The following is a 12,668-nucleotide window of genomic DNA, read 5'->3' on the forward strand; positions in this document are numbered from 1 at the left end:
GGTACATTTACCCTTCTCCAGTCTTCTGGGCCCTCACCCATCCTCCAGGAGTCCTCAAAGGTAATTGCTAATGGTTCCAAGATTAATTCAGCTAGTGTTTTAAGTACTATAGGAGGAATTTAATCAGGCCCCGCCAACTTGAATACATCTAATTTATCCAATAGTCTTTAACCTGTTCTTTCCCTATTTTGGCTTTCATTCCTTCCCCCTTTTTAATATTAGTTGGATTGCGTGCAGGGACTGTCTCCTACTCTGTGTCTGTGCCAGGGCGTGATCTCAGTTGGGTATTTCTAGGGACCACCATAATACAAATACACCTCTACCCCGATATAACGCGAGCCGATATAACACAAATTTGGATATAACATGGTAAAGCAGTGCTCCGGGGGGACAGGGCTGCGCACTCCGGTGGATCAAAGCAAGTTCGATATAACGCGGTTTCACCTATAACACTGTAAGATTTTTTGGCTCCCAAGGACAGCATTATATCAAGGTAGAGTGTAATACTATAAAAAAGTACTAAGTACCCACAACTCGAATTTAAGTCAGTGGCAAAGATGAGTTTGTAGTCCTTTTTGTATTATTTGTATTATGGTAGACCCTAGAGAGCTCCAACTGAGATGAAGCCCCAGCACAGACAGAGTAGGAGACAGTCACTGCACCAGAAAGTGTTGAACCTAAATAGGCCACACAGACGAAGGATGAGAGAAAGGAAAGATTCTTATTCTCGTTTTATTTTGGCCATAATAATTTGTTGTAGGCATGTGCCTGTGCTGCCATTGTACCCCCCAACACTGCTACCCCACCAAGCTGCCAGAGAAACATTTCCATCTCCCCCCTGACATATGTGGAATTTTTGCCCCGGGATGAACAATACTCAGTCCTGTACTTACTATAGGTTTAAGGCTGAACATCTTTTGGGGGCTAGTAGAGAGAGCTTTAGTCCCAGTTTCCCAGTGGTGCACACACTTGCATCTCTCCCTAAAAGATCCTGGAATACTGGCCATTAAAATTACATTTCTGTATATGGAAAAGCTATTTTATGTCTTTTTAGATGTCTACAACTATATCAATTATGATTTTTCTCTGCTGTGGAAGCCTTTAGAGTTGGATTCACACTGCTAAGGAAGCCTGGCTTTACAGGCAGCAATATATAAAAAATAATTCCCAGAAAGTATTTTAAATGGTTTTACTGTACAATAGGTGTCCTGAACAAAGTGCATGATGATGTAGTGCTGTATGAAGGTTTTATTGGCATGAGTCATGCAGCGTTCCTGCCAATAAAACCATTATATAAAGGATAGATAGATGTGTGTGTGGCACTATATTATAGGAGACATTGGTAGTGACCTCTATATCAAGGTTGTCTAGCACTTTCCATTGTAACCCCCTATTATCAATTGCTTATAATTATTAAACAGTGGCTGAAATTTTTCATGAGGGGGTGTTCACCCCAGGGTTAATATAGGCAAGAGAGGCCAATTAGTCATAGGCTGCACCTGGAGGGAAAAAAGGATCCAATGAGTATGTCTACACAGGAAAGAAAAACCTGTGGCTGGCCTGTGCCAGCTGGTTTGGGCTGCAGGTTCTGTTTCATTGCTGTGTGGACTTCAGGGCTCCCACTGCACAGGATCCTAGAGCCCGAGCCTAGAGGTCTACACAGCAATGAAACAGCTCCACAGTCTGAGCCCTGCAAGCTTGAGTCGGCTGGCGCAGCTGTGGGTTTTCTTTCCTATGTAGACGTACCTAGTGAGGCTTAGCTGGGAATGAAGCTCACCTGGGCAGAAAGAAGTGGGGCTTCTATAAAACCAGAGAGCTGGCAACAGAAGAAGGGCCTGCAGTGAGAGAGCCTCAGTCAGTCCCTGATACAAGGGAGAGGAGTAGGAGCCTGCTAGGCAGTGTAGGAAGCCATTTAAGGAAGGAGCAGTAAGGGCTGGGAGAGTAAAGACCTGAGCTGCTGGATTGAGGGTCCCTTGACTGGAAACCAGTATAGAGGGTGGGCCTGAGTTCCCCCACAAGTCACTGCAGGAAGGGCATGCTAGGGGCAACCTATCTGGAGACTGCCAGGGACAGTTTGGAAGGAGACTTTGATAATACTGTGGAAGAGGGGGAATTTCAATGTGACTTAGCTGGAGAGTTAAGCCTTTAAGAGGAAAGTGGTGCAACTCTGGGAGCAAGGGGGAGGCTATAGAGTAAGTGAATAGGACTACGGGCTGAGCAGTTGCGGGAAGGGGTGTCAGATCATGTGGCAAGCTAATCTCCAGGTGGGCCAGTAGGAGGCACCAGAGCTCTAAGAGCATACCTCACTACAGCTGTGTTTTGGCCTCAGGCTGAATTTTTATGCAAAGCTTTAGTAACAATTCAATTTATTAAAAATTTCTGAGAACAATAGCTCAGTGGTTTGAGCATTGGCCTGCTAAACCCAGGGTTGTGAGTTCAATCCTTGAGGGGGGCCACTTAGGGATCTGGGGCAAAAATCTGGGGATTGGTCCTGCTTTGAGCAGGGGGTTGGACTAGATGATCTCCTGAGGTCCCTTCTAACCTTGATATTCTATGAACATGAAAAACAGGTAGATTTGCTAATATAAAATGTCCTATCTGGTTGTTTTTTTTTTTTTTTTTTTTTTTTTAAGAGTCTCTCAGGTTTTGAGCTAGGGTTTGAAATTTGACACGGTCTTGTGGTCAGAGATTTGATGAAGTTATGAGCCACAGAATTTGGTTCTGGCCTCTTTCTAAACATTACTCACTATACGTGTTTATGGTAAAGTTGTCCTTCTGCATGAGGGTGTTTCAACTTGTGATTCTAAGGTTCCTTGCCTGATATCACTGTTTTAAAGAAACTTTTTCTTTATAAAGTCCTAACTACCAAAATCACAAACTTGAAAACTTGCTTTATGTAAAAAGGAATGTTTCACTTCTAAGTTGTTACTATCAGAATGAAAGTGACAATTACTACATATAATGCCAGTTATTTAGCTTTAACTTTTATTAGGTATGCATATGCACATGTAGCAAATCATTGCTTTCAGTGGAAAGAAAAGTCCTATTTGATTGCTACTCAGAATGGTAGTTTCATCATGAAATAACCATACTTATTGTAAGAAGTTAATAAGCCAAAAATACTGTCTGAAAATGACACCTCCATCTTTTTAAAAAATGAATAATTTCAAATCATTGTTTTATAACCAATTGTTTCCTAGTCAAAATGAAGATGGTTAGTTTATCCTTGCTGTTCCTCAATAGCTTATGGTTGGGAAGCACTCTGAGCTCCTTGGATGGAAGACACTCAGTCTAAAACTTTTTTTTTTTTTTTTTAATACTATACCACCATAAATGCATTTGAGAGTCTCTACATGGGCAGCAGGATACCTGGGGAGCATGAGGAATTGCACTGTAGTTTGACATCCATAGAAGACAAGATGTGAAGACACTTGAAAACGAGTCCTTTTTTCCCCCTGCCATTTCCCCATAATATGTGTGCTGTTGTCAGTATAACTTGGCATACAGCTGAGTCTTCCTTGGCTCAAGTTTGCATGTTTTGACATGGAATAGGTTTGAAGATTATTTCAGTGTTTTCCAGCAGTACAAGGTCATATCTACACAGCTGTGGTCTGCATAAAGAGAACAAATAAACAAAAGAAGCCATTGATATAAAAACAAGCTACCCTCTTTTCTTCATTCACATGTCCTCTTATAGCACTTTAGGGATTTGTATAGAATGAGTTGTCTGTAGTATGCTTAGGAGGAAAAGAGAGGCTGGTAGGTGAGGTGGGGTAGCTTCCTCCTATGCTGTAGATCACAGGAATATTTAAACCAGATTTTTTTGAGACATTCGGCACTGGAAAAGTCTCTTGCCTCCCTTAATGATAAAAGAAAGTGATACAGCAGACTGACCCCCGTCTGCATTGACTTCATCCTCTGGGAAAGTCTTCTCTAAAGAGAAAGTGGCTATCTCCTAGGTGACAGCTGAGGTGAGAGGCTCATGAAAACCAGATATATCAAAGGACTGGATATGGACCTGGGACTTGAAAAGCAGAGAGTGAGGAGATCTGAGAAACAGAAATTAAGAGATGTCGCAGGCTGTCTCTGGCAAGAGAGGGTTGGAGAGAAGAGACCTGGCTTACTAGAAACAGAATAAAACTTCCTTTTTTTTATTCTGTAGCTAAGCCCAAAGTGCCTGATCTAGCAGAATCTATGAGAAATGTAAATTTGCAGTTCATTCCTTTTATTTTACTGCCATTTTCTCTCTATTGTTAATAAACCTTGTTTTTAACACAAGTAGATGATCCATGGCCTGTTGTTTAAGAAATTTCACACAGACTGTCCCAAAGACAAGAAAACTGCTCAGCCTCTATATGCTGAACGTTTGTATTTACTTGCATCACATTTATTTTCAGTATAGTATTGAGCCTTAGGCAACATCCTTATAACTGCATAAAGGGCCTGTACTGCTTTCCAAGGCCCTTATTTAAATCTCCTTTTAATCAATGTGAATTTTGCCTGAGTAAAAATTGCACATTGAGATCCCAAATTACACTTTTTAGAGGCAATAAACCAAATTCCGTCTTCAAGCATAGATAAAAAGTTCTCAATGACTACAATGGGAATTGTATGCATGGATTTGAGGGCAAAATTTGATCCCAAAATATATGTACGGTAATTAGACTATGTGGTCTAAATGTAATTCTTCTGGCCTCAATCAGGCCAGTAATCCACATGAAACATTTAAAACCATCTAATTTGGAAGTATGGAGATTGTTAGTAATCATCCACTTACCTTTCTGGATTTGTAATTGACCTTAACCTCATTTGAAGAATCCTGAGTTTGTGCTTTGGGCCTATTACAGACCCTGTGGAAAATGCCAAGGAAATTCTTGCAATTTTTTCAAAATCCTGGTCAAATCCAGCTATCAAACTAGCTTGGTTGTATTGTTGAAAAGTTGCAACTTCACTAAACAGAAAGCAGACAATTTAGAATATACTCACTAAAAAGCAAATCACATTTTGACTAGATTCCGTGTAATATTCTCCATAACCACCATTGTGAAGTGCCAGGCTCTTGAATTCCTGCTGATTTTTCTGAGAGTGGGCTATGAATTCAGATTCCCAGATCCAAACCTGTTCTTATGGTTTTGGTACCCTGTCCCCACCAAACCTCCAAGGCACCTACTTTCCTGGTCTCATTCAGAGGTGGGCAAAAATCTCATGAGAAGGATGTGATTTTTATCATTCAAGAAGATGGATATCTTGGGAAATCACTTGATTTCTGACACCATAGACTGAAATCTAGTTAGAACAGCTCACAAGATTTTGGTGTTTTTGAATCTGACCCCAAAATAGAATCTGAGCTCTGACTCTGCCTTCCACCTGAACTGAAAGTCATAGATTAAATCCAATCATGGTTCAAACACTGCCTTCTATATGGACTTATATGTTCATTTAGGCAGCCATGTATACTGTATAACATATGCTAAATACAAAATTCTATGTTAAAAGTATGTTATATTTCTGACTTAGATCTGCAAATCAGAACATTCTGAGCTCGGCATGTTAAAGTACCTTAATTTGGTGTCTTGTAGCTGTTTCTAGGCAATTGCAGCACATGCCTCCATAGTATAGTGCAGAGTTGACACAAGCCAATGGAGAGTAATACAGTGTATCATGGCATAGCATTAAAGTCAACAGAGCTTCATAAGGGATGGATGTGACCCAATGATTTTGGGCAACATGATCCATTTTATACTGAGACATCACAGGAATCTGCTTAGACCTTTCAGTGCAACAGTAATAAACATGCACATGTGACTGTACTTCATGAAGGTCTCTGTATATATGGATGGATATTTAAAGATACAGATCCTGAGTAAGTAATGTACAATGCAGTATTTTAACTAACTTTGCCCTAATCAAAAGGTTTTTTAAAATGTAGATGCTGCTTTGTTATTCCACCACTAGTGGATTATGGGGGCTAATTCCATTACAAATGTAAACATGGAGATGTAATTGGAAATCTGCAATATTTCCAGAGTCTAGCGTTCAATTTGTTGTGCTTTATTAGCATATTTAGGAGCTATAAGAAGGTCAGCAAGATGAAACCCTGTGTTTATGTGAAAGATATTTACAATTTCACCTGAATATCTGTCTTTGTTCCTTCATGCAGGCTGAGTGGCGGGTTATTAAATGCTTAGAAATGCATGGAGTACATACCATGAAACAGTAGAGAGTTTTAGATATGCAAGTAAATCCAGCATAAGCATCATATGACTCAGAGCTGAAGGACTATGCAGCTAGAACTGCCATGACAAGTCATTGAAGAGTCACTGAAAAACTAGTCATGCAGGAAATGTCTGGCTGTAGTAAGATTAGATTAGTCTCACAAATTTGCATAATCACATAAATCACCATTTCACCCTTGAGAATAATGCAATTTTTCTGGAGATTATATTCTCCAGGCCAGATGCTCAACTGGTGTAAACTGGCACAGTTCCACTGGAGTCACATAGATTAATTTAAACCTGCTTACACGGGATTTATCCCTTGAGGTGCAAGCAATCCCCAACTCCTGTGTGCTTGCCTCCTGCCAGCACCAGGGCTTGATTGGCCTAACTTACTAGCCGAGAGTTTTGGATCTTGAACCCAGTAGGACTTACTGATTGATTTTGGATTCTGCTGTGTTCCCAGCTTGATCTGTTAGTTTAATTATGAGGGAGCCTCTTCTAATATTTTTGTTCCAGGTAATAATATCCACCAAGTAATGATAAACTGCAAGGCAGAGAGAGAGCACAGTTAGATTCAACTTCTTTCCTTTTCTGACAAAGTGCTTTGGGCTGGAAGCTGAGCTGCAGATGGAGCACATTTTCCTCTCATTTATCTGACCTTTGTGTCTTGCTTGTGTTGTTTCTTTTCACTCTCAATTTTCAGTCTCCCTCCTGCTTGTCATCTCCTAGCCCCTTCTCATTTGCTTCCTTTCTTTGCCCCTTGACATGCTCACTCTTCTCCATTTCTCACTGGGCATTTCCTTGCAGTGTACCTTTTCCTTTCTGTTGTTAATCTACTCCCTTTACTCTCTCCTAGGAGGCTCTCACTTCACCCTTCCACGTGGTTCTTTTCATATGGGATTTGTGACGGGTTGGATCACAGAAACCCCCTTGGGAGCTGCCACCTGATGTGCAAAGACTACCTCTGCTTAGGGTAACCAGATGTCCCAATTTTATAGGGACAGTCCCGATTTTGGGGTCTTTTTCTTATATAGGTTCCTATTACCCCCCACCCCCATCCTGATTTTTCACATTTGCTGTCTGGTCACCCTACCTCTGCTCCTGTTTTTCTTGCCAGCTCAGGACTCCAGCACCCTGTCTTGCTGAGCCAGACACTCCCGTCTGCTCCAACACAGACCCAGGGTCTGAATCACTTGTCCCAGAGCTGCACGTTTACCTGAAAACAGCTCCCAGAAGTGTGCTTGTCTTTAGCACTCAGATGCCCAACTCCCAATGGGGTTTAAACCCAGATAAATCTGTTTTACCCTGCATAAAGCTTATGCAGAGGAAACTCATAAATTGTTCGCCCTCTATAACACTGATAGAGAGATATGCACAGTTGTTTGCTCCCCCAGGTATTAATACATACTCTGAGTAAATTACTAAATAAGAAGTGATTTTATTAAATACAGACAGTAGGATTTAAGTGGTTCCAAGTAGTAACAGAGAGAACAAAGTAAGTCACCAAGCAAAATAAAATAAAATATGCAAATCTATGTCTAATCAAACTAAATACAGATAATCTCACCCTCAGAGATGCTTCAGTAAGTTTTTCTCAGACTGGACACCTTCCAGGCCTGGGCACAATTCTTTCCCCTGGTACAGCTCTTGTTCCAGTTTAGGTGATAGCTAGGGGATTCTTCATGATGGCTCTTCCCTCCCTCTGTTCTCTTCAACCCCTTTATATATCTTTTGCATAAGGCGGGAACCCTTTGTCCCTCTGGGTTTCCACCCCCCCTCACTGGAAAAGCACCAGGTTAAAGATGGATTCCAGTTCAGGTGACATGCTCACATGTCACTGCAAGACTTCATTGCCCACTTGCCAGCACACACATATACAGGGAGACTAACAGGTAAACACAGCTATCTGCAGACAATGGTCCTTGTTAATGGGAGTCATCAAGATTCCAAACCATCATTAATGGCCCACACTTTACATAATTACAATAGGCCCTCAGAGTTATATTTCATATTTCTAGTTTCAGATACAAGAGTGGTACATTTATACAAATCGGCTGATCACACTCAGTAGATTATAAGCTTTGTAATGATACCTTACAAGAGACCTTTTGCATGAAGCATATCCCAGTTACGTTATATTCACTTATTACCATATTTTTCCAAAACTATCCCAGTTACATTATATTCACTTATTATCATGTTTTTATAAAACCATATAGGCTGCACAACATCACAGGTTTCTTTCCCCTCTGCATGATGTAGATTTCCTCAGTTCTCCGGCACTTCCTGTACTGCTCTTGAACTGCCCACCTTGTCTACTTGGATTCTCTCAGCTAGTTACTTCCTTCCTTTTAGCCCATCTCCTCTGCTGTTGCACTGCCCAGCCAAGCATACTGTCTCTAACTGCTCTACACTTTGCTCTAGGAATCATTCTGAGGCAGTTCTATCTATGGCTTGTGCTATATAGGAAGTCAGACTAAATGATCATAATGGTCCCTTCCAGGATTGGAATTTATGAAATCTTCCACCGTTCTGTTGTCTGCTCTCATATCTTTTTTTCTCCCTTTTCTTTTTGATTCACTTCAGGATCTTTCACCACCTTCTGGGGTGGGTACATTCATAGCGCACAAGTATGTATACTGAATTCAATCACCTGTGACAACCTGGTCAATTGTCCTTGAAGCCAAAATGGCCAAGAGTTTCTCTGCTGTGGAGACAAAAATGACCAATGAAACCTTGCAAAAGGGCCATCTTGGCATTCTGTGTGTTGATGGCAAATGTAAAACTGGAGCATGGAACATCTGAACATTGTTTGAAACAGCTAACATCCTCCTCCTCGTCCCGCAGTTAAAAAGCCTGAATTGAGATCTGTGCTTTATGTGAAGTGCCCGCGCCAGGAAGCTGTGAAAAGAAAGCTGAGAACTTGATGGGTTGCGCCAGCAAAGTGTGGCTGTTGTACTTTTACCTAATGCCTGACAGGCATTGCAGGATTGGTGGGAGATTAATTGAGCGATTTATCAGCATGTGATTCCATACCCACTGTGGGCATCTTCCCATCAACATAGTGTATGGTTCCACCAACACCAATGATATGGCTGCAGATATTTTTTACAAGCAACTGCAGATAGTCCTAAATGAAACCCCAAGAAGAGATGATTCTGGGCACCTTTAATGTCCTGGTAGAAGAGGATAATGACTCCTGTGCAGATTCACTTGGGAAGTTGGGTATTCAGTATTTGTACAGCACCAAGCACAATGATGTCCTTGTCCATGATTGGGGATCCTAAGTGCTATAGTAATCCAAATAATAAATAACAACAGGAATGAGCAGCAATGGCTGGAATTTGCAGCTGCCAGTGACATGATCGCTGACTCACTTTTCCATCACCAGAAGATTTACAAGCAGACATGGTACAGCCCATATGGTTTCTCTAGGACTCTTATTGATCGTGACTTCGTTAACAACCATTGGCAGTCATGGATGTAGGAGTTTGCAGAGGCATCGAACTTGTCACTGGGTCATCAGCTTTAGCTGGCAAAAGTGCACCTCCGACTTTGACATCAGCCAGTTAATGGGCCAAAATTAGTCAATTCAATCAAAACCTCTTATTACAACCAATCTATCAAAAAAGAACTAGATAAATTCATGGAGGATAGGTCCATTAGTGGCTATTAACCAGGATAGGCTGGGATGGTGTCCCTAGCCTCTGTTTGCCAGAAGCTGGGAATGGGCGACAGGGGATGGATCACTTGATGATTACCTGTTCTGTTAATTCCCTCTGACATATTTGGCATTGGCCACTGTCGGAAGACAGGATACTGGGCTAGATGGACCTTTGATCTGATCCAGTATGGCTGTTCTTATGTTCTGTCATCCATTCTGAACTGCATAAGGCCATTGAAGCATTAGAGATTTAAGTCTCACTTCCTGTCACCTGATCAGGAATGGTATTGTTTCAAGTCGTTAGTGCAGACTGCTGCCAGCTCAGTGCTGGGGCTCATCCCTTCAGATGTCATCCAAGGATCAGTGAGGACATGCTAACTTCCAGGGCTGGTGCAAGGATGTTTTGCATCCTAGGCGAAACTTCCACCTTGCGCCTTCCCCCCTCCCCGAGCCCTGAGGCACCCCCCCCCGCTGCGGCTTCCCCCCCGCCCTGAGCCCCCCCCCTCTGCCCTGAGGCGCCCCCCCTTGCGGCAGCTCCCCACCCCCACCCACCCTGAGGCGCCTCCCCCGTGGTAGCTCCCCCCTGCCCGGGGAGCCGTGCAGCAGCTCCCCACCCCAGCTCACCTCTGCTCTGCCTCCTCCCCAAGCACGCCGTAGCTGCTCCACTTCTCTCGCCTCCCAGGCTTGCGGCGCCAATCAGCTGTTTGGCACCGCAAGCCTGAGAGGGAGAGAAGCAGAGCGGGGCGTGTGCTCAGGGGAGGAGGCGGAGCAGAGGTGAGCTGGGGCGGGGAGTTCCCCTGCATGCCGCCCCCCCCTTACTTGCTGCAGGTGGCCCTCCCAACGCCCCCGTTCCGCCGGCCAGCCGGAGCGCCGGGAGCCAGCCCGCGGCCCCGTTCTGCCGGCCGGCCAGAGCGCCAGGAGCCAGCCCACGGCCCCGTTCCGCCAGAGCGGCGGGAGCCAGCCTGCGGCCCCGTTTCGCCGGCCGGCCAGAGCACCAGGAGCCAGCCCGCGGCCCCGTTCCGCCAGAGCGCCGGGAGCCAGCCCACGGCCCCGTTCCGCAGGTGCCACTTTTGGGGAATGTGGTCAGGGGAAGCGGCCGCTTCCCCTGAACCTCACTAGCTACGCTATTGGCTAGTGCCCTAGGCAACCGCCTAGGTCGCCTAATAGGTTGCACCGGCCCTGCTCACTTCAGTCGCAGCTAAGAAAAAAGCGAGACTACAATTTGAGTCTTTAAAGATATTTGTCAAGAGCAAAAGCCAAAGCTGAATGGGTTCAGCTTTGGAACATCAGCAAGTCACTGTGTAAGAACAATAAGGAATCCTGGTGATCAACTCAGGCAGCCAGTGTAGAACAGGCTGCCATCAGGCACGATCTCCACACCCTCTATTCACCTTTGCAGTGTTTGTGGGGGAAGATGGCACCGGCTTGTCCAGTAAAGAATCAAGATGGCAGCATTAGCCACTATGCAAGATCTGTTGCATCGATGGGGAGATAATTTTAATATATTCCTCAGTTGTCTGCTGCCTGCAGTCCCTCTTCCATTTGAAGAGGGGCAGGAAGATCCGGTTAAGCACCTTTCTTCAATCAAGATGAGATCTGGATCACAATCATAAGAACGGCCATACTGGGTCAGACCAATGGTCTGTCTAGCCCAGTATCATGTCTTCTGACAGTGGCCAATGCCAAATGTGTCAGAGGGAATGACCAGAACAGGCAATCATCAAGTGATCCATCCCCTGTCATACACTCCCATCTTATGGCAATTAGAGGCTTAGGGACACCAGAGCATGGGATTGCATCCCTGACCATCTTAGCTAACAGGAATTGATGGACCTGTCCTCAATGAACTTATCTCATTCTTTTTTGAATCCCGTTACAGTTTTGGCCTTCATAGCAAACCCTGGCAACAAGTCCCACAGGTTGACTGTCTATTGTCCAAAAGCTGTAGTCTGGGAAGGCACCAGGGGTTTGTAACGTCACCCCTGAGTTGTTGAGGACAGGTCAGAGTATTGTTGTACCATACTGCATAGACTCCTCCAGATCCTCTGGCACGCTAATATCATCCCTGATGATTTGAAGAAGGTGGTTATTCTGCCTCTGCTCAAAAAGGATAATAAGGCAGAATGTAGCAACTACAGAGGTATTATGCTGTCCCCCAGGGGGAGTCTTCAATTCCATGTTAATGTCTTGAATCAATAATGCATTTTGTGGCAAAGGCCAGGATATTCAGTGTTGCTCTAGACTTGGTCATTCCACTGTCAACCAGCTCTTTACCTTGAGGCAGCTTTTGGAGAAAATGGCTGAATTTAATAAGCTGTGTGCAGAAGTTTTTATAGACTTCTGTCAGGCCCTTGATTCAGTGCATCAGGTAAGCTTCTAGGACCTGATGACATGACTCAGCGTCCCTGGGAAGATAGTGCCATTGAAAGAAGAGTTCTATAATAGAATGGAAAGCTGCGTTCAAGTCCATGGCAGATACATGGTATGGTTTCCTTTCTCCATGGGAGTTCAACAAAGCTGCATCCTGTCACCATTGTTGTTCAGTATTGGTACTGATTGATGGATAAACTTGAGGATGTGCCTTTTGGTGTTGTGCTGAACACCATTCTGCTTCAAGATCTCGAATATGCCAATGGCATTGCTGGCTCAGTGTGGTGAATCGTTGAAGCTGATGGCTGATCTGGTTGGGCAAGAAGCAACAAGTATTGGTCTGGCTATTAATCTGGATTAAACCAACTCCCTGACCACTACCATCAAGCAGCGTTCAGCTCCAGATTACACCCAGC

At 43.8% G+C, this 12,668-nt stretch overlaps 1 protein-coding gene across 7 annotated transcripts in view; it reads right to left on the minus strand.

The window, feature by feature from the left end:
• Nucleotides 1-2,964: 2,964 nt before the first annotated feature.
• Nucleotides 2,965-12,668, minus strand: part of LIPH (lipase H) — a 33,854-nt gene continuing 24,150 nt past the window's right edge. For all 7 annotated transcript variants that reach the window (XM_065556184.1, XM_065556187.1, XM_065556182.1 and 4 more), the window contains 3 exons: nucleotides 6,651-6,762; nucleotides 4,778-4,951; nucleotides 2,965-3,611 (listed from right to left, as the gene is read on the minus strand). In XM_065556184.1, coding sequence (XP_065412256.1) covers nucleotides 3,524-3,611; nucleotides 4,778-4,951; nucleotides 6,651-6,762 — 374 coding nt within the window. In that variant the 3' untranslated portion in view covers nucleotides 2,965-3,523. The remainder of the gene's footprint in view (nucleotides 3,612-4,777; nucleotides 4,952-6,650; nucleotides 6,763-12,668) is intronic.

This window comes from Chrysemys picta, chromosome 9, assembly GCF_011386835.1.
Source record: "Chrysemys picta bellii isolate R12L10 chromosome 9, ASM1138683v2, whole genome shotgun sequence".
In the NCBI taxonomy this organism is placed as follows: Eukaryota; Metazoa; Chordata; order Testudines; family Emydidae; genus Chrysemys; species Chrysemys picta.